The sequence below is a fragment of the Carassius auratus genome, chromosome 9 (assembly GCF_003368295.1).
Source record: "Carassius auratus strain Wakin chromosome 9, ASM336829v1, whole genome shotgun sequence".
Taxonomy (NCBI): Eukaryota; Metazoa; Chordata; class Actinopteri; order Cypriniformes; family Cyprinidae; genus Carassius; species Carassius auratus.
This window is the reverse complement of record NC_039251.1, coordinates 4,699,518-4,727,017: the sequence shown is the minus strand read 5'-3', so window position 1 is coordinate 4,727,017 and position 27,500 is coordinate 4,699,518. Positions and strand designations below refer to the sequence as shown.

The window sequence follows — 27,500 nt, the reverse complement described above, 5'->3', positions numbered from 1 at the left end:
ACTCACACTCTCTCACACACACTCTCACACACACACTCACTCTCACACTCTCTCACACACACACTCACTCACACTCTCTCACACACACTCTCACACACACACTCACTCTCACACTCTCTCACACACACACACACACACTTGATTAATGTAAAGGGCTGATTAATTCTGAAACAAATGTCTGTGTGTGACAGCTGGAAGTTGACTCGATTCGCTCAGCACCGTAGATTCTTTCAGTAACGAATCAATGAGTTGATCAGAGCTCTACAGTTCTGCTGGGGGTTTGACTGGTACCTTTTTAATTAGCAAAATTAAACAAAACACACATTGTGTCTAAAATAATATGAACTTCATGTGTATTGAACTGTATGAATCAGTGGTGCAGAGATTGGGGAAAAGCAGCACTGTTGCCGGTGTGATATTGGTGAACTATATCATAAGATATAAATAAAAGGGTCATTTTTTGCCTTGTATTTTGAATTATGTGGCTACATTAATGGCCTTAATCATTTATAATCAGATGTTCGCTTTTCCAGAATTACACCAGATGAACGTTAAATCAACAGCCCTAGTCTGATCGTAATCCTGTATTTTCTCCTGGTGAAGAGGACGAGTTGTGTTCACTGCAGGAACGCTTCATATCTGAGATCCAGCTCTTCTTGCTCTGTCATAATTAGCTGAATTAATGAAATGCAGCAGATGTCTTAGTTTCAGTTAGAGATTTAATGTGACACGGAGGTAATTAAACACGCCGGAGAGTGATTCATTTAAAAAGAGATTTGCTTGATTTAAACCGTGCGTTTGATGAACGCCTCTCGTGGGTTAGTTAGGGTTTAGTTAACTATTAACTGGTCAGTCTCACAGGGAACTTCCCAGGTCACACTGATTGATTTCACTGAGAAATCTGATCTGGAAATCACAGGATTTCATTTAAGATAAATTCAATGCTTAATTTTTCTCTTTAGGTTTTGAGGTGTAATAATGTACCTTCCATAGGATTGACCCAAAGTCACCTGAAACCTCATTAATTTACCGTTAGCTAGTATTAGTCTGTTCTGTGTGTATCACCATCTTTCCCAGGATGCACTTGTGCTCAATGGCCCCAGTGTAAATTGTAATTCTCAGCTATTTACAGTTAAACAGGGCTAAAAATGTGAAATGAGTGATGAAATATCAGCGCTGCGCTGCTCCAGCTGAGCTCCAGACGCTCATGAAGCATGTTTGTTCACAAGTTTGTTTTAAGTGAGACCTGTTTGATTGCTGAGACTCTCCCTCAATTACCATCTGCGTGTGTGTGTGTGTGTGTGTGTGTGAGAGGACTAAATTATAGCCTGTGTGTTGCCAGGCTGCAAATAGAAAGGCAATAATTATCCCAAGCATCTCTATGTAAAGCATGTGAAATCAGGGATTGAAATGAGGTGATATTTCCTGGAAGAAAGAGAAAAGAGAGAGAGAGAGAGACATGGGTTCGCATGGGTTCGAGGGAATGTGCATGCATTGATCTCTTGCTCGTATTCGCTCTGATTGATCATGTTTTGGATGTTTTCGGTGTGTATGTGATGAACAGATCAAGTGGTGCCGTGACCCGGACACATCCAAAGCGTGACTGTATCCCTGACCAATCAGATTCATCAAATAATACTTTTCTGCTTCTGTAACTGATTGCTTTTTTTAACCTTCAGAAGCAACATTCTACTGAAGAGATATTTTCTCTCACTTCTTTAGGGATGAATCTCACACTTGGATTTCAACCCAAAACCAAAAGAGAAAATATGCAGACGTTATAGTGTTATTGTAGCATTTATTGTCATGATAATTAAGCACATTTCCTCCCCAACTCTTTTTTTAAAAAGCATGTGTTAAAGATGGTAGTCATAGTGTAATATATAAATATACAATATGAACTCCAGTCAGACTTGTGTCTAAAGCGCTGTATCCAGCACAGATCCCTTCAGAGCAGTTTCACAGTAATAACCAGGAGAAGAACACAATCAGTGATGCACACTTCATCAGACACAACACTCAGCCCTCCAGATTGTAGTCGTTATGTAAAATGTGCTTGATTGTCATTAAAATATTGCTACAAAAAATCTTGAAGTTAAAAATAGGCTTCATTTTTCTGCGATGTGTTTGTGAGATTCACTCCTCGCGGCTCGATCTAATGCATGTGCACGGACTGAACACTTACAGATGCTCTTATTTGTATTTTCTTGTTTTCTTCATTTTTTGTTTCTTTGTTCTCTCCTAACACCGCTTGTCTGTCTCTCGTCAAGTTGGTCGACTCCAGCGACGAGGTAAAGTCCAACATCTGACACTGACACTGTAATGCTGTGCCTCAGTGAGGATGAGGTCTGGATGTGATGTGATGTGTGTAGATCATGTGATCTCTGACCGGTGATGTGCGCAGGTCTCCTGATGGACGTCTTGTTCTGCTGTAGTTCAGACTGGGTTTGGGCTCAGAATCATGAGCTCCTCTCTAGCAGTGTTCACTGTTCTCTGTAACAATCTGACACCAAAGAAAACACTGGTGTAACTTTTTATTTTTATTTTTTACTATTTGAAAATAAAAATGTGTAAATTACTAATGCTATTAATAATTCAAATATATATATTTTTTTACATTAGTATATATCCTTCAAATATTGTTCCGTTTAGTAAATACTGCATTAAAACTATCAATGAAAAATTAGTAATAAAATAACAAAGAAACTCATTAGCTGTAACAGAATCAGTTTTGTTGCACTTGTGGATCAGTTTTGACACATCAGGATGTTTTTGTGATGATTATAACAATATTTCAGTCCTGTGCTTTAATACAGTTGTCACTTCTGAAACCTTGAGGTCTCTGCTGTATAGCTAGAAAAATACAATTTTATCCAAAATCGGAATGTGTTACAGAAACTGAGCAAAGACACTCATTTATAAAGAGTTCAGCTCAAACTCACAACTGAGTTATTAGTCCGGTTATAATCATTAAATCTGTCTGTTCTGTGCTATTGATCTCTTATTTAGAGCAGGGATCTGAACCGCTTCAAGGAACGAAAACGAAAACCGGAAACGAACGATATTTTGACAGGAACAAAAACAAAACGGTTTTTAGTTCAAACAGAATTGAAAAATTTAAATGGACATAAACCGGTTAATAACGTTATTTTATCGTTCCGTTTAATATTTGAAATTTGCTGTCAACCAATCAGAATTCCAGCAGAACAGCACACGCACATGTGACTGAAGCAGTGAGTGAAATGTCGCTCAGCTGTGCACTCAGTCAAGTCTCAATGCACCGCCTTCAGGACCGGATTAAGACCAAATTAGGCCTGATGACGCAGCGCAAAAAGGGCCTATTTTTTCCAGGCGTTGGGGCATTCGACACTCAAGTAGAGACCTGGGAGTACCGCGGGACCCAGCGCAACCGAGTGCGGCGCGGGACAATATTTGATTGGTGAATGCGGACGCGGGATATTATTGTGTGGGGGGCGGGAACATAAAGTTATTTGCGGGACTTTTAGCAAAATAAAATTACTAAAAACAGATAAACCTTTATTCATAATAGACTAAAATAAAATAAAATAGACTTTGCGGAATGAGAGGATGCTGGTGAAACCATGGACAGCGACGTGTAATTCCATTCCGAAATAGCGAGAGACAGGGCTGGACTGGGACAAAAAATCAGCCCTGGACTTCATCCAGACCGGCCCACCATGCATGTAAACATGCGCGCGCGCACACACACACACGCACACTACATGTCTATACATACATTAATCTGGATGTAAAATTACTGATTAGAATGTATTACTATCAAAACCAAGAAAAAACTATTAAAATAATAAACAAAGAAAATGTAAATTATTTTATCAGGCTTTATTTTAAATATCTAAAGGTCTTAATTTATGTGCTTCTTATTATTCTAATAGAAATATTAATGCTTAGGGTACACAATTTCTGCTGTAAATATATTTCATGTGCTGCAACATAACACTTTTTTTTTTATATTAATTCACACAAATTACCTCTGACCCTGACCTGTTGGCTGCTTATAGTAGGCTAGTATTAAGACCACTGAACTATAGTAAGCATTATTTACAAAGACCACTGATCTACAATAAAATAAAAGAGTAATTAAGACAAAGAACGTTGTGTAGTGATTTATTTAAAATTTTTCATAACATAATCAAAGGCCTTTAAAAAGCCGCAGCATAAATGGCCCACTTCTCCGGGTGTGTGTTCACAGTGTGTGTGTGTGTGTTCACTGCTCTGTGTGTGTGCACTTCGGATGGGTTAAATGCAGAGCACAAAGTCTCAGTGTGGGTCACCATACTTGGCTGAATGTCAGGTCACTTTATTCTAATTCAGAGCTCAATGCTAGGGTTCAGAACTTTTCTTGCCCTGCCAAAAATAAATACATAAACAAAGATAAAAATAAAATTGCTATTGTTCTCTTTGTAAATAAGCTGCAATCTCATTTCACAATTCTAATTTCAATACCACAATAAACACTAACTATTAAGTTCAAACATTAATGAAGACAAGTGAACAGTCAGTAATAAAAATGTTAAAAAATTATCATAAATAGCACCGTTTTCAGGTACAGATATTGCATAATCAAATGTAAAATACTTTAGGTGAAAATATATTAAATATGTTCTGTAGTGCACATATTTAGCAAAATACTCCTTTCTTATGGCTATTTTTCAATCTCAACTAACCTGCTACGGTCTTTAAAGGGCTTTCTTGAGGTAAATGTAACATTCTGTGAAATAATTGTTCTCCTGCTGTTTTGACTGATTACTGATCGATATTATTTCTGAGGCATATATAAATTTCTGTAAGGTGTACTGTATCTTTAAACAGAAAGTAACAGATGATCGGTTTACTTGAACTGAGGCGCTAAAGCGATCTGTCACGTCACATTCTCTGACGCCAAAACGGTATTGTCTGAATTTTGTAATAAAATAGACAGAACTTGAGAGCTGATAATTTTAAATGCAGTTTATATAGATCAGTGAGTGGTGGCATATTACAGCTGGAATATCCTAACTTTTTGAAACAAAACAATGCAGTAGCCTACGTGTATCATTACATTTCTGTCTCACCTCAGCAGTCAAGTCCCGCCCTGAGGACGTCTTCACTGAAGTCTTTTGCCTTCCAGCAAATAATTTATTTATCTGGACACATTTGGTGGCATCTGTCTCACGTGCTTGTCGTTTTCTCTCTCTCAACGTTCGGCCCCTCCATTACGCTTAGATATTTTATTATTTAACATATTGAATTTCGTCGCAGTTGTAAAACAGCTGCTTTTCAAGGCTAGAACTTGATTCTGATTGGCCAATGAGCAGTGAACACGTCACGTCTCGCAGCTCGCATCAGCATCATGCGCACGCGTCGTTTTATCTGTTCTTTATACTGCTTTTTGTAATGTTTTAAATAAATTATTGTGACTAACGTAAAAAAAAAAACATCTTGCGGCTTCATGAGAGAGACACGTAAGGCCGGAATTGGACTGTACAAAAATATACTTACGAATATATTTGCGATAAATAATGATTTAAAAACAAAATACATAACGCACCGGCCCAACCAGACCGCGGCCCACCGGGAATCTCCCGGTAGTCCCGATGGCCAGTACATGCCTGGCGAGAGATCCAGTGGTGGAAAAGGCGATATCAAGAGTTTCCGAGATGAAGCAAAGTAACACGCCATGTGCATCTCCAGCTCCCAGCGCATCATTGGAGAGGGCTTTCAGTGATCCCGGTCGCATAAGAGCGCAGAGACGGATTAATCTGAAGCCCTCATCAATGAACAACATGCTATTCCTGCACGGACTACATTAGTAGTCATAGTCTACAATATATATATATATATATTAGAGCTGCAACTAACGATTATTTTTTTCTGTCGACTAATCTAACGATTATTTTTATTCCAATAAATAATAAATCTAATGTTCTTTTTTTAATTAGTTAATAAATCCTTTGGATAACTTTACAAAAAAATATAAGTACAACTTCTAATATAATATTTCAACCTTTATTCATTTTCAACCTATGAGGTTGAAGTTTTTACAGTATAAAATAATAAAGAGGCAAAGAAAATTATTTTACTATGGTAAATATGAGCTTATGATAGCGTTTATAATTAAACCACAGTAGCCATAATTTACAGTTGTCTGAGACGTCATGAAATGTTCTTTAGCATCACAAACCATAAAATGTAGTCAGGGTTCTGCTATGGTTTAGTATGGTTCCCAGAGATCTGGAGCTGATTCAGGGTGGCTCCGTGGTTTGTGGCTGTTGTCTCGCGGCGCGCTGTCTTTTAAGGGGCCGTTCACATATCACGTCTATTGCGCGCTCAAGTTCGCTATTTCCAATGTAGGCGCGCAATAAGCGCGCTCATAATGGAAGCGACGCGGTCGCGACACGCTCGTTTTTTCCAGGCGCGTGCGCACCGCATCGAGTTAAAAACATCTCAATTTTTCAGAATGCCGCAAGCGCAAGAATATCAGACCTGAACCAGGAAGTTGGTCACCAGATCACACGGTAACCAGTTAAACCGTAACACCGGAGAGCGCCAAGATGTGTTCCTCTGAGGTGCTCGCGCATCGCAGTTGTGCTGCCGTGGTTCACCATGTCGGTTTTGCAAAGGGAACAAAAGGCCATTTTATTTGGCCTCTGTTTAAAGTATTCCCATACTTTTGATAACAGTGGTCTCTGTTTTTGTGATAGAATGCAACTTTCTCCATTCCCTGTATGCCATTACGCGAGATGTAAACAAACAGTGTGACGCGTCCACGCATTTCACGCACGTAGACGTATTTTTGTAGTCGACATAATCGACGAGTCGTTGCAGCACTAATATATATATATATATATATATATATATATATATATATATATATATATATATATATATATATATATATATATTCCGTTTATTTTCAATTATTTATTTATTTTGCTAAATATTTAATTGGTCTATTTTGTTATTGAGGAAAATTTATTTTTTTCGTTTAATGTTTGAAGAAAAGAAGGCATTCTTAAGCAGTAGCTATAGGATAATTTCATTTGAACATGAAATAAATCCAGGTTTATTATTATTATATAATTCATTTAGGCTATACTATAGCCTAATAGGTATATTTTTTATTTACATTTCTTATTTTTTTTTACTGTATTCTATGTTCTAAGTTCCATGTTCGTTCCTTTCATCCATTTAATTAAACGCAAATAAAACTTTTACATTTATATTCAACAGGGGATAACTGAAAAAATAACAGAGTAGCAGGCAGAATATGCAATGCATTAAAAAAAAAGAAACTTACCTGCGGGATTTTGCGGGCGGGAGCGGGAGAAAATAACATATATTTTTGCGGGAGCGGGGTAAAATCTTGCGGGAGCGGGACAGAAAAATCCTTCCCGCGCAGGTCTCTACACTCAAGCGCCAGCATGCTTAACCTTTTCCTGCCCAACCGAGGACCGCAGCTTAGAGCTGTAATCGGGCCTTAAAAGTTAGGCCCGACAGGACCCGAGCCCGACAGGTTTCGGCCCGAGCCCGAAGTACATTTTGATTGACAGCTTTTTTAAAGCCCGAACCCGTTTACAGCCCGACATTATTCAAATGTGCGCACGCACACAGCTCTTTTGCCTTTTGCCAACAATGAGCAATTTATTCATGTTTTAACATAATTTACTCATAACTAACGTAGACTAGACCACTTGTAAGTTGGAATAAAGAAATAAAATAAATCCTCTGTAACATCGTAACATCTCAGCATTCTAGACATAGGCTCATTTAACCTATAAATAGACCAACGCACCAATAAAAACGAGTCATTTAAAAAATAATTAAATTTAGATAAATTTTAAATTAAGATGGGTATTTGGCAATAACGAAATTAAGATAAAGGCTCCGCCGGATTTGCTTCATTTAATAAAAGAATAATTCCAACATTAGCGTAAATACTCTGTCAACATTATGCATTTAAGACTCAATGAATATTTAGTTATCGTTTGAAAAACCTTTACTCACAGAGATTAGGCTCGGTCTACATGTTTTTGTGGAGGAAAATTAATGAATCCACTGTAGATGTCTTCAGCGCGCTCCTGCGCCTGCGTCATGATGGTGCGTCATTATTCACTCATTATTCTCATTATAAACATGGTTAAAACTTTTCCACACCTCAGAGTTTGCTTTAGTTGCTGGTGTCTGCTGGTGCAACCAAAACATAATCACCAGAGGCAAGCCTCCGTTACACCTGCTCAGCATTCATTTTCGCATCTTTCTCGCGCTAATCGAAACACATCACATGACCGCTCGTTTACCTCACAAACCGGAGCGCAAGCCCGAGCCCGGCCCGAGCCCGCGTAAGATGCTAGAAATTAAGCCCGAACCTAAAGATCTTCAGCTCTACCGCAGCTCTCCTTTGATTATTCCTAACTCTGAGAAGCTCCGCTCGCCAGAGTCATGACATCATCATGCACAGATAGATGCGCTAAACTATTTCGACATAAACGTCCGAGAAAGATTTAACGATGACAAAAGCTCGTAGCTACAAGCTCTGCTGAGTCACCGGTTTCTGAGTGCAGCAAACTCACATCAGCTGATTTTGACCGATTAATAATCAGTAATAATAGTAAATTATCAAAATATTTAAAAAGGTTTTCCTGCATGGTTAATATAGGCTATAGCCTATATATATATATATATATATATAGCCTAGAGAGAGAGAAAGAGAACCTTGTATATACGTTTTTTAGAGATTTTTTTTTTTTAATGCAGACACAAAATGTTTACAAACATTAGGCTATTTTTTATAATCATTTGTTATTCAAATACATCTCGAATACGGAAACTTTGATTTTGTGTGAGAAACCCATTTAGTTTAGGGGAACTGAAATAGCCAGCGGAGCTTCACCAATTCCCCAGAAGCTGAACAGTTTTCATTTGCTATTAACCTCAAAATAATGATTGAATGGAATTTGGAGTCGACTGTGGGACGCATATACAGCGTTACTTATTATACATTTACTATTATTCTATATTCTTTATATTAAACAACATTTTAGCATCCAGATACTCGGGAACATGGAAACATTTGGATTCGTGCTGAATGAGAGAGGTAGCTACAGCTTCAGCTTACATTCATTTGTTTTTAGATTGAGGTTTTTATAGCCTAAACTTTAGAGGATTTGATTTGAAGAGAAATTAATAACTGTTTTTATAACGTTTTTAAACATTTTGCTTTAGACTACAGGCATTTTAGCCTTCATTATTTCAGAAATTAATAGGGCTAATAAAATGCTATGTGAGCCACGATTTACGTCGCCGTTTTATTTATTTATTTTTACTCTCAAAACGCAATCTTATACAAGTGTTTTTTTAACAATGCAGCAAACATTTTTAAATATCTTAAAAATACTTTTAAAGTGTTCATAATTGTTTTTTTTTTTTTTTTAAAGTAGGCCTAGCTTACATTTGGACAAAATCTGGTGCAAGCTGTAAACTGTAAGCGTTAGATTTCTATTTTTTCCTTTTTTGAGTAAGGAAAACGCTATACTTTATTATAATTATTAAATTATTATTATTAGGCAAATTATAGGCAAATAATAGTTTAAAAAAAATAATGTTATTAACCGGTATTTCTTCTTCCCGAACCGGTTTCGGAACGGTAATAATATCGGAGTGAACCGACTGAATTTTTTTTTTTCGTTTTCAAGCCCTGATTTGGAGTATTTATAGTTACAGGCTTCATGAGCGTGCAGGGTGGATTCTGATTGGCTGTTGTGTTCACCGCTCAGCAAACTTGTCAGTGATTGGCTACAGTGTTGCAAAACATTATAAATAGAAACTGTTGATGCTCTTCACAGATACTCCCAGGTTTGAGCTGGTATCACTGAAGCAGATCGATCCGGTCTGAAAGACTTTATTCAGGTGTTTGTTTCACAGCACGACCTCATAGTGTGAGTGAACACAAGCAGTGTGAATCCAGAACATGTTCTATAGCTCAGTGTCTGAGATCTGAACCCACAGCTTTGTGATGAGTGTCCGTGTGTGGGGAAACAGAGAGGTGTTCCTGAGACTGATGTGAGATCTGCTGTGTCTTGTGTTCAGGCCGCTCTGCTGGCGCCGATGGAGGATGAAGCGGCTCATTCTGGAGGGACGGACGACAGGAAAGCGGTTCCAGATTTCCCGCCCCCTGCTGGACGGGAGGTTCTCCTGCGCACCTGTGTTCCGCGGCCCGCGCCGTACTCTAAAGCCCTGCCGCAGCGGCTCTTCTGTGTGCTGACCAGAGACGAGTTCAGACTCGCCGGAGCCTTCTCCTCCGACACCTGCTTCTTCTGAGAGATCGATCCACGAGCGCCGGAGAACACCTCATTAATACTTCACACTATACACAGACGAGAGCCCATTATACAACACTACTGCTGTTCCTGATAAGAGCACAGCACTTATCACATTATATCCTGATTGTGCGTGTATAGTATGATTTATTAATCATGTGTTTACTCTCTCGATGCATTAAGTCACGCTAAGTGTTGTAGAATGTCCTGTTAAAACGCTTCACATGTAATCACGGGCGATGGTTTCTGGATCGGCCCTCATCAGCTCAGAAGTGGGTTTATATCTGTGCTAATAATATCTGTTCCCTACTGTGTGCTTGATGAGAGACAACGCTTTGCCTTAGGAAACATCACCACAGCTCACACACACACTAACTCACACACACTCACACTCGCTCACACACACACTCGCTCACACACACACATGCTCACACACACACATACACAAACACTAACACACTCGCTCACACACACACACACACACACACGCTCACACACACTCTCTCACACACACACTCGCTCACACACACACACGCTCACACACACACAAACACTAACACACTCGCTCACACACACACACACACTCGCTCACACACGCTCGTAGCAGCAGCAGTAGAGTAGAGTCCAGGTGGATGTTCAGCCTCATGTATCCAGTGTTTCTCGATCAGATGTTCTATGTCTCTGCTGTTCTCTCACACACACACACACACACACACACACACCAGGTGGCTGTTCTCTCAGTTGTGCTTGTGCTGGAGGCTCAGTTAGTCTCCGTCTGATCATGTGTTGGATGAAGTGCTGTTAATAATCCTCTCATGCAGCTGACCCGGGTCTAAATGTCAAGTCAATGTAAGAATGTCCCATCCAGACTAGATGAAAATAAACGTCTGATCATTATTAGCTCTCCAGCCACACGTGTTATTGTCCTTGTTCTGGTTCTTGATCATTGGCTCATCAGTGCTTTGTGCTGCTCGCGGTGCTTTGCATAAAGGGTTAAACGACCTGACGTCAGTTTGAGAAGCTTCTGCTCCTGATCAGACTCTGAACCTGGAGGATAACGAGGTCTTCCAGCCTCAGATCTTCATCTATATGTGTACAGCACACAGGTCATGGGCTCCAGTCCCGCAGAAGACCTGTGTAGTGACAGATGCTCCTGAACACAGTTAGTCACGCTGGACTCGAGCAGAGGACAGATGCACTGAACTCTACCTGCTGCTTTACTGTCAAACACTATCTTCTGTCCTGTTATAGTGTCAGGTGTTTTCATAGTTATTAACACTAGAGTCTACAGCACTTTAGTTACCCACAGAGACCGATGAATCAATGAAAATATTCAAAATAGTGCAGTCAAAAAATAGAAAGGATTCATGCATTTGAATGACACATGAAGTCCATGTTGATGACAGTGTTAACATGATCTTAATGTGATGCGTGTCTGTCAGTATACAGGTCAGATTTCTGTTCTAGTACTGATAAATAAATAATAATGAACATGTTTTAAATAATCAATAACCAGCTTATTATTATTTTTATATTTCTCATCCATAAATTCAATTTCTATTCATCTCATGTATTTTAACTCTTTAATATTGCTTGTTCCACAGTTACTCATATTTTAACCATGTTCATACTTTTTAACTAAACACATTTAATCAATCTAAAAGCATGCACTCTGAAAATATGATTTAAATTAAACAAAATAGTTAAAAATACTTCATAAACTGAGCCATGTTTTGTTGTTACTTGAAATAGACTGAAATAAGTATTTAGTTCAGCTGCTTGCCAAGGCAACATTTCTCATCTTCATTTAGTTTAGCCTGATTAATTAAAATAACTGACTCTAAAAAACATTACAAAAATAAAACATTTAAATATTTCATTAGTTTCATTTGTGTATGACTGAGAAATGTGTCCCGCAGCACAGAAGCAGCATCAGAAACACAGACGGATATTTGGAGAAATACACAACAATACACTGTGTGAGTCACAACTATACATTTCTCTTTTATCACAAAAATCATTAGGATATTAAGATAAGATCATGTTCATGAAGATATTTAGTTCATCTCCTACCGTAAATATATCAGAACTTAATGTTTGATTAGTAATATACATCGCTAAGAGCTTCATCTGAACAACTTTAAAGATGATTTTCTCAATGTTTAGATTTCTTTGCTCCCTCAGATTCCAGATTTATAATAGTTGTATCTCAGACAAATATTGTCTTCTCCTCACACACCAGACATCACTGGAGAGATGGTTTATTCAGCTTCAGAAGATGCACACATCTCAGTTATGTATAATATTTGACTGGTTTTGTGCTCGAGGGGTCACAGATATGGATTAGCTTCATTAGTTGTCGTGGAAACTGTATGATCTATATGAATGTCAATTTAACATGCAATTCAAACACATCTTAGTCCATATTATTGTGAGTGTTTCTGCATGTTTTTCTCAGCTCTGCGGGACTCGAACCCGTGACCTTGTGTTCTGCAGCTCTTCTTCCATCGCTCAGACTGGGCTCGCGCCGAGATGAGATGAGGCTGTTGCCATGACGACGCTCATCACTTCCTCTCTGTCTCCCGCTCTTCTGTGTCGGCGTCTCGAGCGCGTGGGCGGGACACACACATGCACGCGGACAGATTTTCACACGTCTGTGGAGGATGCACGCCTTGTTATTTTCAATTCCCTTTCCGAGGGCCAAACCTTGCCCAAAATCAAACACAGAAAACACAAAGTTGAGGCGTCGCTTAAAATCGAGACGGCGACAACAAAAGGTGTTCAGAACTTCAGCTTCTGTTCCAGTTTAAAAGCCTCGCAAACAAGCCTGAGACGGTACAATAACTTTAGAGCGGAGAGAACAAATATGAGCAAACCCATTGTTCAGAAAGTTTTGTGCTCTACTTTCCTCAGAGTATTGCACACTACAGACGCTAGCTTCAGGTCGAGACACATGATCTCAGAGGAAAGACTGAAAGAACCGTGGCTCTGATCGTTCAGCGAGAGAAGATCAACAGCGTGGTGTTTACTGACCGCACAGATGATGTTATTAGATCCACGTCACACAGAGTGACACACGTGATCTTACAGGAGGGATGACATCATCATCTGAGTCTGGAGCTGCTCCTTCAGGACGAACTCAGAATCACCATTACTTTGGTCAATACTGTAGTCATTCTTAGTGGGTCATGTGACTAAAAAACTTTATCTGAATGATTCATCAAAGTGTCCCACTTCTCAATACCAGGTCTGTGTGGTTAAAAACACTGTATAAAAGAGACTTGAGCACAGCAGAATACTATAAAAACCTGTATTATAAGGAAAATAAATAAAAATGTAAACAAAGAAACTTGTTGAAATAAATGATTGAAAATAAATAAACTGTGAGTAGAAACAAAGATCAAAAACTAAAGTTGAGAGATCAAATGTAAAATAAAGCACTTGGTCTTCAGGATAAGATTGAAACGTGATTAGTTTCTTCTCGTGAAGATCTCAGTCTCTCTGTTAAAGCAGAACAAGTGCAGTATTTCATCTTCCTGCTCAGAAATAACCAGCTCTTTAAACACTGCTTGTGAATCTCTCATGATGCTGTATTATCACCAAATATTAGATGTGACCCTCGTGTTCTCTTTCAGTTAGCACAGGTTTGGTTTCTTTTTGATCTGGACTGAGTTTAGGCATGTTATTAGTGGATCATTTGGACAATATTCAGAAGCAGCTCCACAGGGAAACGTCTTTCCAGCAGTGACTGTGTGATTCTGAGATCCATCTTTTCACACTGAAGACAACTGAGGGACTCAAACACAACTATTACTGAAGATTCACACACTCACTGATGCTCCTGAAGATAAAACCATGCTTTAAGAGAACTCTTGAAATTTGAAGACCAAGGTAAATTGAACATATTTTGTAATCTGGGAAACGTATTTATGTAGCTTTTGAAGTCCAGTAAACGAATAGATCTATATGATCATTAAACAAAAATAAGAAGAATTTCCACATCATCACCTTGTTCAAAAGTTTTCACTCCTATCTCTTAAAGCATGGTTTCATCTTCAGGAGCATCAGTGAGTGTGAATCTTCAGTAATAGTTGTGTTTGAGTCTCTGGAGTGAGCTCAGAGTACAGTCACTGATGGAAAGAGTTCAGAAACACAGAAGATGCTGGAAACTGAAGAAACTGCTGGAGGATTTAAAGTATATTTAAAACTAATGTTAGGTGGGATTAATTGTGATTAATTTCAGAAAGAATATGTGATGAATTAATTATTTTAATCGATTGACTGCACTATATATATAGTGTTATTTACTACTGTTTAATCGTCTTCATCCCGTGTGAGATTCAGCAGGTTAATACACACACTGAATGAAATCCTGCCGTGATGAAAGTGTTTAGTGTGACCTGCAGTAGACGTGACGGTGTCAGGAGACCGAGAGAAGCACGGGATGTGCTGTAACAGTGTGAAGTGTGTTAAAGACGCAGGTAACACATGGTGCTGTGGAATAAGTCCTGATCAGAACGTGTTAACAGCACCAGACGCTCGTGTGGTGTGAAGTGATGTAGGACTTACTCTAACCAGCCAGATACTGCACTTCTGATGTGTGTACAGCTGTGAATTACATTCCTTTCTGACTGAATAGACTTCACATGTTGACTGATTTCTGTTAGCTGTGTGTTTGGGGTTTTTCTCTGTACTGTAGTGAAGAACAGTGACGTTCCCCAGCGCTCATGTTTGATTCAGGGCTGTAACTCAGTGCAGTCAACATTAAAGCAATGGTTCGTCTAGAAATCATCATTCTGTCGTCGTTATGACTGAAAAATATAAAGACAATATTTAGTTTTTCATTTGAAAGTCAATGGGGAACAAAGGTGTTTGATTCTTAAAATTATTCAAAACATCTCCTTTTGGGTTTCACTAAAGAAAGTAACGTCAAACAATGAAAAAAATATTTCATTATAATCACACTAACATCATTTTTTTCCCCCTCAAAACAAGAGTTATGCAATTTTTCTTCTTAAATGTATATAAATGATTTTTCTTTCAAGTTAAAGTATCTTAATGTACGGATGTTCAGCTCTGGAGAAACACAAGAGCCGGTCAGACAGTGTTGTGGAGCAGGAGTGAATGATGACGCTTCGTTTAAAGCTGGATCAGGAGATGTGTTTGCAGTGTTGGGTCAGCGCTGGACACAGAAAGATGGATTCTGTGTGTGGGAAGTGCTATATGAGATTATCTAAATCTAGTTTTGTGTCTCAAATACAGACTCCCACACACAAGAGGTTGCATAAGCTTCTGCGTCGAGATCTCCTGAAGAGTCTTCCTCAGCCGAAGCTGTGCTCAAAGCCCAGAACCTCAGACCCAACGTCTAACACTGATGAGCCATTGTTTGAACAACATTAGGCTTTAGAGCTAATTTTAAGACGGTGAGGCCTTTGGATCTTAAATGATTGGCACAGGCCTTGTGTTTGTGTGCAGATTAGTGTCAGGCTCATGACGGCTGAATAGCAGCAGATATCTCTGTGTAGGTGGTTCAGCTTCAGCATCTCAAGCCGATCGCTGCGTGCTGCTTATATCCCCATTACACACACAGAGCATCCGTCCCGTGACAGCACAGCTTACTGATGTTCTGCCGTCCTCAAGACCTTTCTCTGGAGCAGATTTAAGAGCCAGCGTGGGCCGATCGGTGATGACGAGCGCTAATAGACCCTCGATGGAAACCATGAAGCCTCTGTTCAGTGCAACGCTGGTATTTTTAGGCTGTGAGGGTCATTTCACAGAGAGTCAAGTAACAGAAACATGATCTGTGTGCTCTCTTCACCTGTTCAGAAGTGTGTCCTCACTCGACCCAGTGTTCTCCAGTCATCCAGGACTCACTGAAGATCCTTCTTCATCCACTGAAACACTGAAGCTGCTTCATGCACTGGATCTTCAGGTTACTCAAAACCCTTTAGTTAAAAACACTTGTAAGTCGCTCATTATGCTATAATATAGGGCTGAACGATATGGACAAAATTTCATATCTCGATTTTCATGCCAGATATCTCGATATCGATACGATATGAATACGTGTTCTTTTGCTAATAAGCACGACCTGCACAACACGTCACTCTGGTTTACATCGTCTTTTCTGAATCCAAAATACTTCCAAATTATGTAAGATGATTTATGTTTTGGCACCAAGTCAGATTCTGCCCTGCCACCGGCCGCATTATCTCCCGCACTCGTTTCTTTCTTTCTAATTTATCCGCTGTCTCTGTACAGTGTGTATAGACTGTGTATAGACGATGGAACAGGGGGGCTGGGGGGGGGGGGGGGGCGTGCTCAGAGCTAGTGCTGTCGCTTTTGTGAAAAAATCATTTTCGATTTTTAAGACATAAGTGTTCATTGAATCGATTGTAAAATCGATTTTCCATGTCTAAGAAAAAAAAGGTTTCCTTTTTCAACGTCAAATAACGGACGAACGTAAAGAGAGCGCTGGAAACACAAGTCAGCAATATTTCTTATTTATTGGCATGACGTTTCGTGCAGAATAACAAACGGCAACAGGAGTGCAACATTCTCCAAAAAATATATCTGCAGAGGGGACGGCTGCCATAACACAAGAACAACATCACTGCAGGCTGCATTTATGATTTAGGCAATTCAAAAATCTCCAAGATTATTTTTAATAATGATTCAATCCATTTAAAAAAAAACTGTTAAAAAATGAAACTTTAAATGTACTTGAGAACAGGCCATGTGTGTTTTTTATTGAACGTAACCGACACTAGATAGACATATTGTAATGCGCAAAAAGGCGCAAAATAAGGCCATTACAAATTCATTGGACAGGAACCCAAGTTGATCAACATTTTTGGGGTCCAGAGCAGAGCGTTTTTTATTCACTATATGTCCAGCTGTTGAGAAGACGCGCTCTGACCGCACTGATGTACAGCTGCGCAAGGTGGGGGTATTACTGCCAATTTCCACCACAAAAGCCGGTCGCTCTCAGCTTGCAATGGTCCTTTCATAACTCATAACTCGTCTACTGCGCCGCGAGACCTTCAGACACGCGTAAACACGTCTTTACATTGAAATCATTCGCGCCAGACGAACTTTTCAGTGTTTTCAACCACATACTGTTTATTTTAGATTTCAAACAAATAAATTCACATAAGGACTAAAAAACAATACATTTAGAGTTCATAAAATACACACTGATGTCTATTGAAGAGGTAATAATAATCCTTTCCATTATAATTCGACTTCCACTTGCATGTATTTGACAATCGGAATATCAGATATTTCATGCCATAACTAACACATTTGTGAATATTCTGAATAAAAAAGGAAAAATGATATAAAAGCAGATCATCATTCATTCAGCGCTGTTGCTGCTGCAGTGTGTCACGTGACAAGCAATGACGCGTCACCATGGAAACGCCCCCCCCCCCCACGTCCCCGGTGTGCGCGCGCTGGCTTTAGCGGATGTTTGTTGTGACTTCCAGAGTTGTATGCAGCGCGAGCGCGGAAAGGGGAAATCTATATCTTCTATATCGTTGCTTTTTTCGATATTAATATCTTGAAAGTTCATATCTAGATATAGATACGATAACGATATATCGTTCAGCCCTACTATAATATCACCAAATCTTGGATTTGATCTTTTTATCATCTTGTTTTCTTTCAGTTAGCACAGGTTTTGCATTACTATTTGGAGCTGATTGATCATAGGCCTCACCAAAAAAGTACAACATTTATCAAAATGTATGTGAGCAAAGTCAGTAAGCTTTAGTCCAATGCAATAACATTAAATGCATTTACAGTAGTGACAGGAATACAACACAAGGGTTAATATCATCATTAAAAGGAGCCAAAAATGGCGTTTCGATGGCATCCGTGCATCCCTTCTGTAAGCTGTATTTTTAAGTGTGAATCATCTGGCCAGGTATGTGAGGTTTGATCGTTTCGTGTGATCTTGAAGAAATCTTGTTCTGGAGGACTCAGTCCTGCGCTGGAGATGAGGACGCCTGGAGAGGTTTACTCCGGTGTAAATGTTGGTGCCGTGACCCGGTGGGCGTTCGACTCGGACACCGCCGCTGATATCGATCCTGCTTTAGAAGCGAGAGCCAGCAATTATCTGGGATTTCTCTGGGAAGCACAGGGAGCGTGAGGGCTTGCGAGCGGGAACGATTGCTGGCCGGGGTCAGGCCTGGGTCACCAGTGCACCGTCCCATCATGCCCTGTACCGTAGCATTCATTCATTTAGCCGCTTTGCCAGTCATTGATTTCTAGAAGATGTCTGTAGGGAGCTCTGCAGCTAAATGGCACGGTGGTGTTTCTGCACGACCCTCTAAACCACTGGGAGACCATATCCCATTAAATCATGTCTTTCTCCGAGTCTTCCCGTGTCCCACCCCACACATGCAGCATCCGTGCCTCCTACGCCTCACTCCTCACTCCTCCACCCTTCAGCAGCGTCTTGGCATTGTTTCCTGCTTCCTGGGGAAACATCCCACGCAGCACAGCTCTGAATCGTTTATCTTCTCGCAGCACAAAGCAGCAGATCGCGGGGAGCGAGGTGTGTGTGTGTGTGTGTGTGTGTGTGTGTGTGTGTGTGTGTGCTTCAGCATGGGCCGCTTCTGTAGTTCACACGAGTGTCAGATCCAGCGCTCGTCACCTGCGTGTCGGCCCTCACACGTTTCCTCGTTCTGAGCCAGTTGTCTTATTAATTTCTCCTAAATGTTTCTGAGGGGAGAGCAGAACAGGCTGTTTCTTTCATGTTTTTTTTAATAAATCATCTCTCCAGTGATGTGTGGTTTGTTCGGAGGACGATATTTGTCTGAGATACAACAATTTGAAAATCTGGAATCTGAGGGAGCAAACACATCTAAATATTGAGAAAATCATCTTTAAAGTTGTTCAGATGAAGTTCTTAGCAATGCATATTACTAATCAAAAATTAAGTTTTTATATATTTACAGTAGGAGATTAACTAAATATCTTCACGAAACTGAATTGAATAAGCATTAGTGAGGAATGTTTTAAGTAAAATATATTTGAAACAACAATGCTGTATAATTCTGATGTCAAAGACTATTGTTTTTATTACACACAATATTAAAAGCATTATTAAGCACACGGAAGCATTTTCTCAAAAATACTGTGAGAAGATGTTTTCATTGTGGCCAGATATTGTACTGAATTCTGAGCACGTACACCTGTGATCAGGGGAAATAATCAAATCACCTTTTTACTGGTTAAAATTACAATTTGCGATTTAAAATGGATTTTTTTAAAATGAAGTCTGAGGAGGTACTTTAAATATATTTTAGGTGAAAGAAGATGTGAATTGATGAATGTTTCTGTGTCTGGAAGACAAAAGCCTTCTAATGGACAGAAATACATGATAATCACAATAACACTGGATGTGTTCGTGTTCAGTAGCTGATGAAACATAACCTGAAATGATTTGTCTTTGTGTGAATGTGATTTTCTGAGTGCAGGCTATTTTAGAAAACAACATTAAAAGATGAAAAAGAGGAATTGGGGAGAATCAATAAATCATGAAGAAATTATTGCTATTGTGTAAATAGTATGTAATCTTGTGATCAATAAAAAAGTAGAGTATCCGATTACATGATCCAGATGACATGTAATTATAGTTTTACCCAGCTCTGCCTGTTATTTCAGATTCGGTTCATCTCTGTGGCTCTCCAGCCTCCTCCGATCTACACGAAGTGTTAAAGTCAGCGGTGGAAGTGTGTTCATCTCGTCCTTCACATCTCTCTCCTCTCTCAGGCTGGAAAAGCAAACAGTGTGTGATTTCGCTCCTCCCGGTCAGATGAAGACCGCTGATCCAGCTCCACAGCTTCTGCAAACTGCTGAATATTGAGGAGCGTTTCACACTTGTGATTGGAGTGTAACTGTCTGCACATACTGACGAGAGCATATTGAGAGGGTCAGTACCCATGAGTCGTATCTCGACCGATGTCCAGTGCTGACCTCTGTGACCTCTTCCAAACTTCACGCCGGTTTCAGATATAGACCTGTGAACATCAGAGCTTGGAAAGAGGACATCAAGCCTTCTATATATGTCCACACGTACACAGGCATTTTTATAAACTGAGTTTTTCCTTCCATTTCTAAAAAATCTCCATCCACATGAGAGCTCAAACGCACAGTCAAGAGCATGCCAAACCAACAGGTGGCGATATAATCTCAACCATAAGGTGTTGGCCAATCAGAAGCCTGAAAGTCTCCAGGAGGCGGAGTTAACAGCGCTGGCTTTGACGTCACTCTTACGGTTTCACTGTCTACACGATAACACTTCCTGAAAATCTTCCCCTCGGCAGGTGTTTTCAAAACCGTTCAGTTTCAGAGACTGGTGCTGTGTGTGTGTGTGTGTGTGTGTGTGTTTGTGTGTGTGTGTGTGTGTGTGGACAGGGCCTCAGTTTTCATGGACTTCAGTTGTGTTTTCCTAGCCTGGTCTTCTGTTTCCCTGTGTTTGTTTGTGTTAGTCAGTATCAGCTGTGTTCTCATTAGTAGACTCTCCTCACCTGTCTGTCCCTCATTAGCACACCTACTTTAGTCCTAACCTGGCCAGTTGTTCCTCGTCCAGTGTTGTGGAAGAGGAATCTTGGACACACGTTTTGGTGCGATTGGTGCGAAAGCAAATCATATAAAGTATATACTTCAGTATATATTTTATATTTTGAATGTTTCATATATTATTAATATTTATATATTGTGAAGTGGAGATGGAGCAACAGCAAACACATGAAAGGCGGTCCGATGGTTTGCATGTTTATGTTATTTTCAAGTTGCTCGTGAAAGCAGGAGGTTCGTTCTTCAAAGAGCGCGAGGAAGATGAAAAGAGGCACATGAAAGGATGAAGGTCCATCTGAAAGACCTCTGATGACGCTGTGTGAAAGACACACGGAGGACCGGTGTGTACCGTGACCGGGGATGAAGAGAGACACAAACTGCTCTGTGAGGTTTCTCAGCATCAATGTATTTATAGCCATGTTTAATACTTGACTAGACTGTTTTCCAGCCGGACAGACGTCACACTAAAGGCTTCTCACAACAACAGGAGTAAAATTAACATTTTAAATGAGTTAATTACCACATTGAGTCTTAATACAGCAAATAATGTGATCTGTAGGAGTTTATCAATTTAAGGCAAAATACCTTACGTGAACAGACTGAAAAAGTTAGAAGTTTTCTGGAATGTAATATTTTAAATAAGCAAATAAGGCATCATTTGGAAAAGGCATATGTTTGGAAAAGTAAACTGATATTTCCTCCTGACACGCTACAGCAGAAGATAGAAATAACTGACTTAAAGCCATTTTTAGCAGCTGACAATACTAGTGCTCTACTCATTTTGGCCAGCGCTGTGAATCCATAACCTCACTGAATATCATCTTTTATGCGTTTCCAGTCACTCTCTGTGTTGTTGCTCACGATTGTTCACGCTAACGTGTGTGTTTTCTATATTGGTCCCATCGCTGCTCTCCTGCTCCTCCTGCACCCATCACCAAACACTTTGATGGCCCAAAGTTCTGCTGCGCATCGAGCCGCACGTCTCTACATCCTCCTCCACAGATTTCACTACTCCATCCACCCACCACCCATCCATTTTTGACGGGGCCCAGGAGGATTATGCCATTCTTCACAGGACGAGATCTCAGCGAGTGGGCAGGAGAGTCAGCAGCGAGCCCCTAATGACACAGCAACACCCACACACGTCCAAAACCAATTTTACCCTCGCTAAAAGAACAGCCTGCGCACGTTCCCATGCATACAAATGGCTGATCGATGTTATCCAGCGAGCCTCGGCCCTCTGAGATGTAGCGAGTACCAGATCGATGTGAATGACAGGTGTTAGGACCACAGACCCCTCCAACAACAATCCCTTCTCTCATAATCTCATTAGGGACGGGAATGGATCCCTTCTGAAAGGCACCGGTGCCAGAGAAGAGGAGTGCAGCATGGAGAACGAGTGTTGGATTAGAGTAATCCGGGACGCAGGGCAGCGCTCCATCTCTTGTGCTGGAGCTGCAGATAAGACCTTGTCTATTGAGGGCTCACACTCAGAAGGTGTCTTGTAGAGGAAGGTGACCTGCTTTTGAACAGTCATGTGTTTGTGGAAGAGTCACTCATCAGATATATCACATAACACGATCACAGATGGTTCAGAAGCTGGAAAGCGCATGTTTGTACCTTATTCATCTCTAGATGTACATATTAGTAGTTAAAGTGTACATATTAGTATCTATTGAAGGCGTTTCAGGTTCACATGAAGCTCAATAGAGCTTATTTGACACAAATTGAAATCAAAGAATGAAAAACTGGTATCACATCATTTAATTTAAAAACTGGCAAAAAACAAAGTTCATTCTCAAGTTTGAAACACTCTGGCTGTTAAACACTCCTGAACTACCATTGGTCCATGCTGCTGATGTAAGCAGTGGGTGTGGCTCTGGGGCTCCGCCTTCTTCGATCTGAAACTATCTCTGGATCATTTCTTCTGTTCAGCCTGTTATGGAAGATTGTTTCTGCCACAGAATAAAATAAATAAAAAAGTAGCAGAAACATACTTGTGACACACAAACTGAGAAATGCTGGATATAAACGTGCAATTATGATGAAAAAGTCTGACTTGTGAGGAGTTTTATCTTGCGGCAGAAACAAGCTTCCACTCCGTCGAGGTCAGACACCAGTAAAAACATGAGCGATTTTTTAAGCTTTTAATTAACTGAATCATTTGCTTTGCTAAATGATTCATTTTTACAAGGCACTTGAAAGAGCTCGTTTTGTTTGTTTTAATAAAGGCTTGGTTAATTAGGCCAGTATGAGACTAATACAACTTTTCCTTTTTTATTATACCACTATGACTTTAAACATTTACATTTAAGAGAATTCATCAGATCAGATAAACACCACGTAAACACTGATGGATGGTTTCAGTGCCCCAATGCAAATCAATGAGATTTTCTAACATTTCAAAAGATAATTAATGAAGCCTTTTTTACTGAAATCATGTGACTCTTGCAGTTTGATACACTCTCAGAATCACAGGACTGAAACAAATGATTCACAAATGATTCAAAAGCTTCATGAAGAGGTATTTCTAAAACACACATCACTGGAGGTCAGTTCAAAACATGAACACACTGGAGAGCTGCTTTACAGGAGAAACTTGAGGTGTAATTCTAATTAAAAGCTACACTGACACTATTTATCATGTTTATTAATGTCAAGTGCTATACAAATAAACATAACACAACTACAACAACCATCAAAATGCTATGATGCTTTCTTAACTGCTGTTTTCTCACCGTGCTCATGTTGTTGTGTGCTTATTTTGAGAGGAAAGCGCACAGCACATATTGACATATTCATTGAGATGTTTGCTAACAGTAAACAGCTCATTTGCAGCTTCTTTTTACCTCTAATGGAAGAGTGAGGAGAAGTTTGCCGTGAGCGCATCGGGGCCTTCTGTATCTGGTGGTAATTGTGCTGTGAATCCATCTCAGAAAGTTTCACTCCGAGTTGAGCGGCTCCGTTCTGCTGGAGATGTGCGGCGCTGAGGGAGGAGGACAGCGTGAATAGACAAAGAGGCAGGTGCTGCGACACAGCCATTTCTCTGGCAGGAGGTTTTTTGGGATGGAGGGATGGATCCTGTCAGCATCTCACGTTGATAAGAGCCGCCGGGCGCATGAGAGACGTGTGGCATCAGCAGAACCGGAACGCTGTGCTATTCATTAACGCACATCATGCCATTGTGTCTTCCTATATGTCCGTCTCCTGGTCATTAAGTCAACCCTCGATGTCAGAAATGTCCAATATCTGCGGTTGGGTTTGTAACACGAGCTCCGGGTCTGAACTACTGGAACATAATGAAAGTTTTCTGCTGTGTTTGCTGGAGAGCCACATATGCATCAATAATGAATGCCTCTGAGCTTCACGGTGGAGAATGAACGCATTATTTTGCTTCATTACTGGTGCATCCGACAGACTGACGATTAGCTGAGACTTCATCTGCTCAGACGATCCACACCAAGCGTTGATTCTAGTATTAGACATCATATGTGATGCATTAAAAATGGAGCAGAATTGGAACAATTACCTGGATGTAGTTGATATTCAGCAAAATATTTTCAGCAAAAGTTTTCTAGTTTCTAGTACTAGAACAAACCCGAACAGCGTTAAACTCCAGCGCGTCTTGAAGTTGAGTTTGAGCTCTAGACATGAATGAGTCCTCAGATCACTCACAGTAATGTTCAGATCTTGTGTTCTCTTGTCTTTGTGTTTGATTGATGTGCTTCTACATTGGTTTCTGCAAGTGTTTTATAATCTATGCTGCCTGGACAAAAAATTGCACACCTTTATCTTTTTGGTTTAAAAGACAATTGATAGTGTGTATATTATTGATTGAACTGCACTGATAGATGAGAACAAGACTGAATCAGAATTGATCTGAATGATGACTCTTTTGTCTTCTTTAGAGCTGCTTTACAGCTGAAATTAAATCAATTTTCTATCTGATGAATTTTGCAACATTACACTGTTTTTTTCCTGTTTATTACCATGAAGCTGCTTTGAATCAATCAGTATTGAATGAAGTGCTGTATAACTGTGACTGACACCTGTTGGACCAAAAATCCATCAAAAAAGGCATTTTTGTACAAATATCTAAACATTCTTAAATCAAGATACTAGAAACAATGGCTTTAATATTCAGTTTCTGTGGGTTTGGTGGGGGGTGCCATTAAAAAATTAGTTTTATCTCTTCAAACTAAAAATTATATTTTCCATTGGTGTCCATTGGTTTGATTAGATGAAAACACAATTATTTCTCTGACCTTTTGGCAGGTATTTATTATTACTTTAGTCACAAACTTACTTCATTTTCAAGACTTTAAAGACTTAACATTTTAGGCCATTTTGCTTCTCCATTAATTGTATTCTGATTTAATAATGTTTAGATATTTGCACATGCCAAAAACCTATTAATCACAGCATTAATGATCCAATCCTAGACTCTGCAGCATCAGCAGTGTCTTTATTTGCTCAGGCAGTGCTGTCATCATGCCTACTGTAACTGAAGAACTTTCTTGCTTTATTATTGTAACAAACAGTTTATTATTGTAACAAACAGTTCTGTACTCTGTACTGTCAGAGACGAGGGCGATTGTGTTAATTAGTGCAGATGCTGCAGCTCGTTAGCTGGTGGTTTATACAGATCAGACATCTGAATCTGTTCAGGTTTGTGTCCAGACATGACACTAGCTGTTAATGAACTAGTAGCGGCCGCAGGACAAGAGCATGATGGGAACATGAATGAAACACAGACACACACCAATGACAGACAGCCAGATCCACCCGAGGACGAGAGACTAACAGCACAGACAGCTAGTTTACACCCAAACCCTGCAGACGACGACTAGGACAGACCCTAACCCTAACCCTAACCCTAACCCTAGTCTACCGGGGCAGACTTGAGCCGGACGCTCATTTATCATCCTTTAAGACTGCTATTTTATACTTTATACAATGGTGTATAATAAATGGATCAATCAACCAATTAATTAATACGTAAATAAATAAATGTTACTGTATGTTCAAGTTATTACTAAGTTACACACGTAAGACAGAATATGTAGAGTATGGACGGGTTTACTCTGTAACATCACCTCAGATTTCTGAATCATTCAGTGGTTTTGAACAAACTGAGTAAGTCAGTGTTTCAGTAAACCATTCACACACTCGAACCTGCATATTAGCATATGCCAGAAATAACAAGAGATGTATGCTAGTACGCAGCGCAGAAATACCCAGATATCGTAGACTGGCTGTCAATGGTTTGTGTGTGTGTTTCCCATCATGCTCTTGTCCTGCGGCCGCTGCGGTCAGCAGAAACACAAGCTTCCTCCTCTGGGCTGTCAGATGTGATTAAAGTCCAGTTTTTACCAAAGCACTGACATCAAATACTGCGGCCAAATGACTTATAATGACTTGGATTTATAGGATAAAGCTAAAAAAAAAAGGATCTTTTTTATGCAGTCTATTCTTGTGTAAACAGTTGTGCTGTTTCATATTTTTAAGAAAAATGTAATACTATCATTCAAAAGATTTTCTGAAAAATAACAGGATGGAGTAGTGATGCTGAAAATTCGGCTGTGATCACAGCAATCAATTAGATTTTTAATAGATATTCAACAGCTATTCAAAATTGTAATAAACATTTTTATTGTGATCAATTAAGCAGAGACTTAAAAATCTTAATTATTCAAAAGTTTTGAGTGTTAGTGTTTCTAAATAAACAGATTCTAAATCAGTATAAAACATCCATCTATAAGAGTAAGACCCTTGTTTTCTTTTATTTATTTATCAGGTGAATGTTTTAACTGACGGTAGTCTACAGCTGAAGTTGTTCATTGGACAATGACTCAGATGTGTGTCTGTTCCTCACACAAAACACCTGAAGATTGAGACAAAACAGCTTCTGCAGAGAAACAGACTGACCGCGTCTGCCGTCTCACATTCGCTGGCTCTCGGAGGTTGTTCTGACCTCTCCATCCCACCGTCGCTGGCGTCAGCTGCTTCTATATTGAGCGGCGTGTTGTGTGTTAGTTTGTGTTGGTGCCCACGCTTCGATGGAGACACAGATGGCGCAGTATTTTAGTGGCTGTTGCGTTCGCTGTGTAGGTGTTGAGATTGTACTACATGTACAGAATAACCCCTCCGCAGTCTTGGGTTAGGGAAAGTTTAACTGCATCTCAGCGTCCAAAAGTTTCAGCAGCCGATCCAACGAGAGCAGATCATCACACCTAACAATCCTGGAGAATAATGACCGTACTCTACACCAGATAGAGTCAGGAGAAAACACTCACACACACACACACACACACACACACATAAACAGATGAAAGCTCAGCTCATCAAGCTGCCATTACAAATATTAGGCTAAATATTTCCAAATGTTAAAACTCATATTGGGACACTATAAACCACCATTTAAAAGTTTGGAATAATTAAATGTTTTATTTGTTTCTGAAAGGGGTTTCTTCTGCTCACCGAGGCTGTATTTATTAGAAAGTGATTCCACACACTTGTTCCCTGGTGTCCATGTACTGAATATGATTGATTATCCGTGTGGATGTTCACCAGCTC

At 39.8% G+C, this 27,500-nt stretch overlaps 2 protein-coding genes across 8 annotated transcripts in view; both read left to right on the top strand.

The window, feature by feature from the left end:
* Window positions 1-10,813, top strand: part of rab3gap1 (RAB3 GTPase activating protein subunit 1) — a 48,593-nt gene extending 37,780 nt beyond the window's left edge. The window contains exons 24-25 of one of the 2 annotated variants that reach the window (XM_026272819.1): window positions 2,271-2,291; window positions 10,108-10,813. In XM_026272819.1, coding sequence (XP_026128604.1) covers window positions 2,271-2,291; window positions 10,108-10,338 — 252 coding nt within the window. In that variant the 3' untranslated portion in view covers window positions 10,339-10,813. The remainder of the gene's footprint in view (window positions 1-2,270; window positions 2,292-10,107) is intronic. The other variant, XM_026272820.1, reaches the window with a different exon arrangement.
* Window positions 1-27,500, top strand: part of LOC113109177 (NACHT, LRR and PYD domains-containing protein 3-like) — a 1,077,877-nt gene that overhangs the window by 262,052 nt on the left and 788,325 nt on the right. The gene's annotated exons all lie outside the window — the stretch shown is intronic.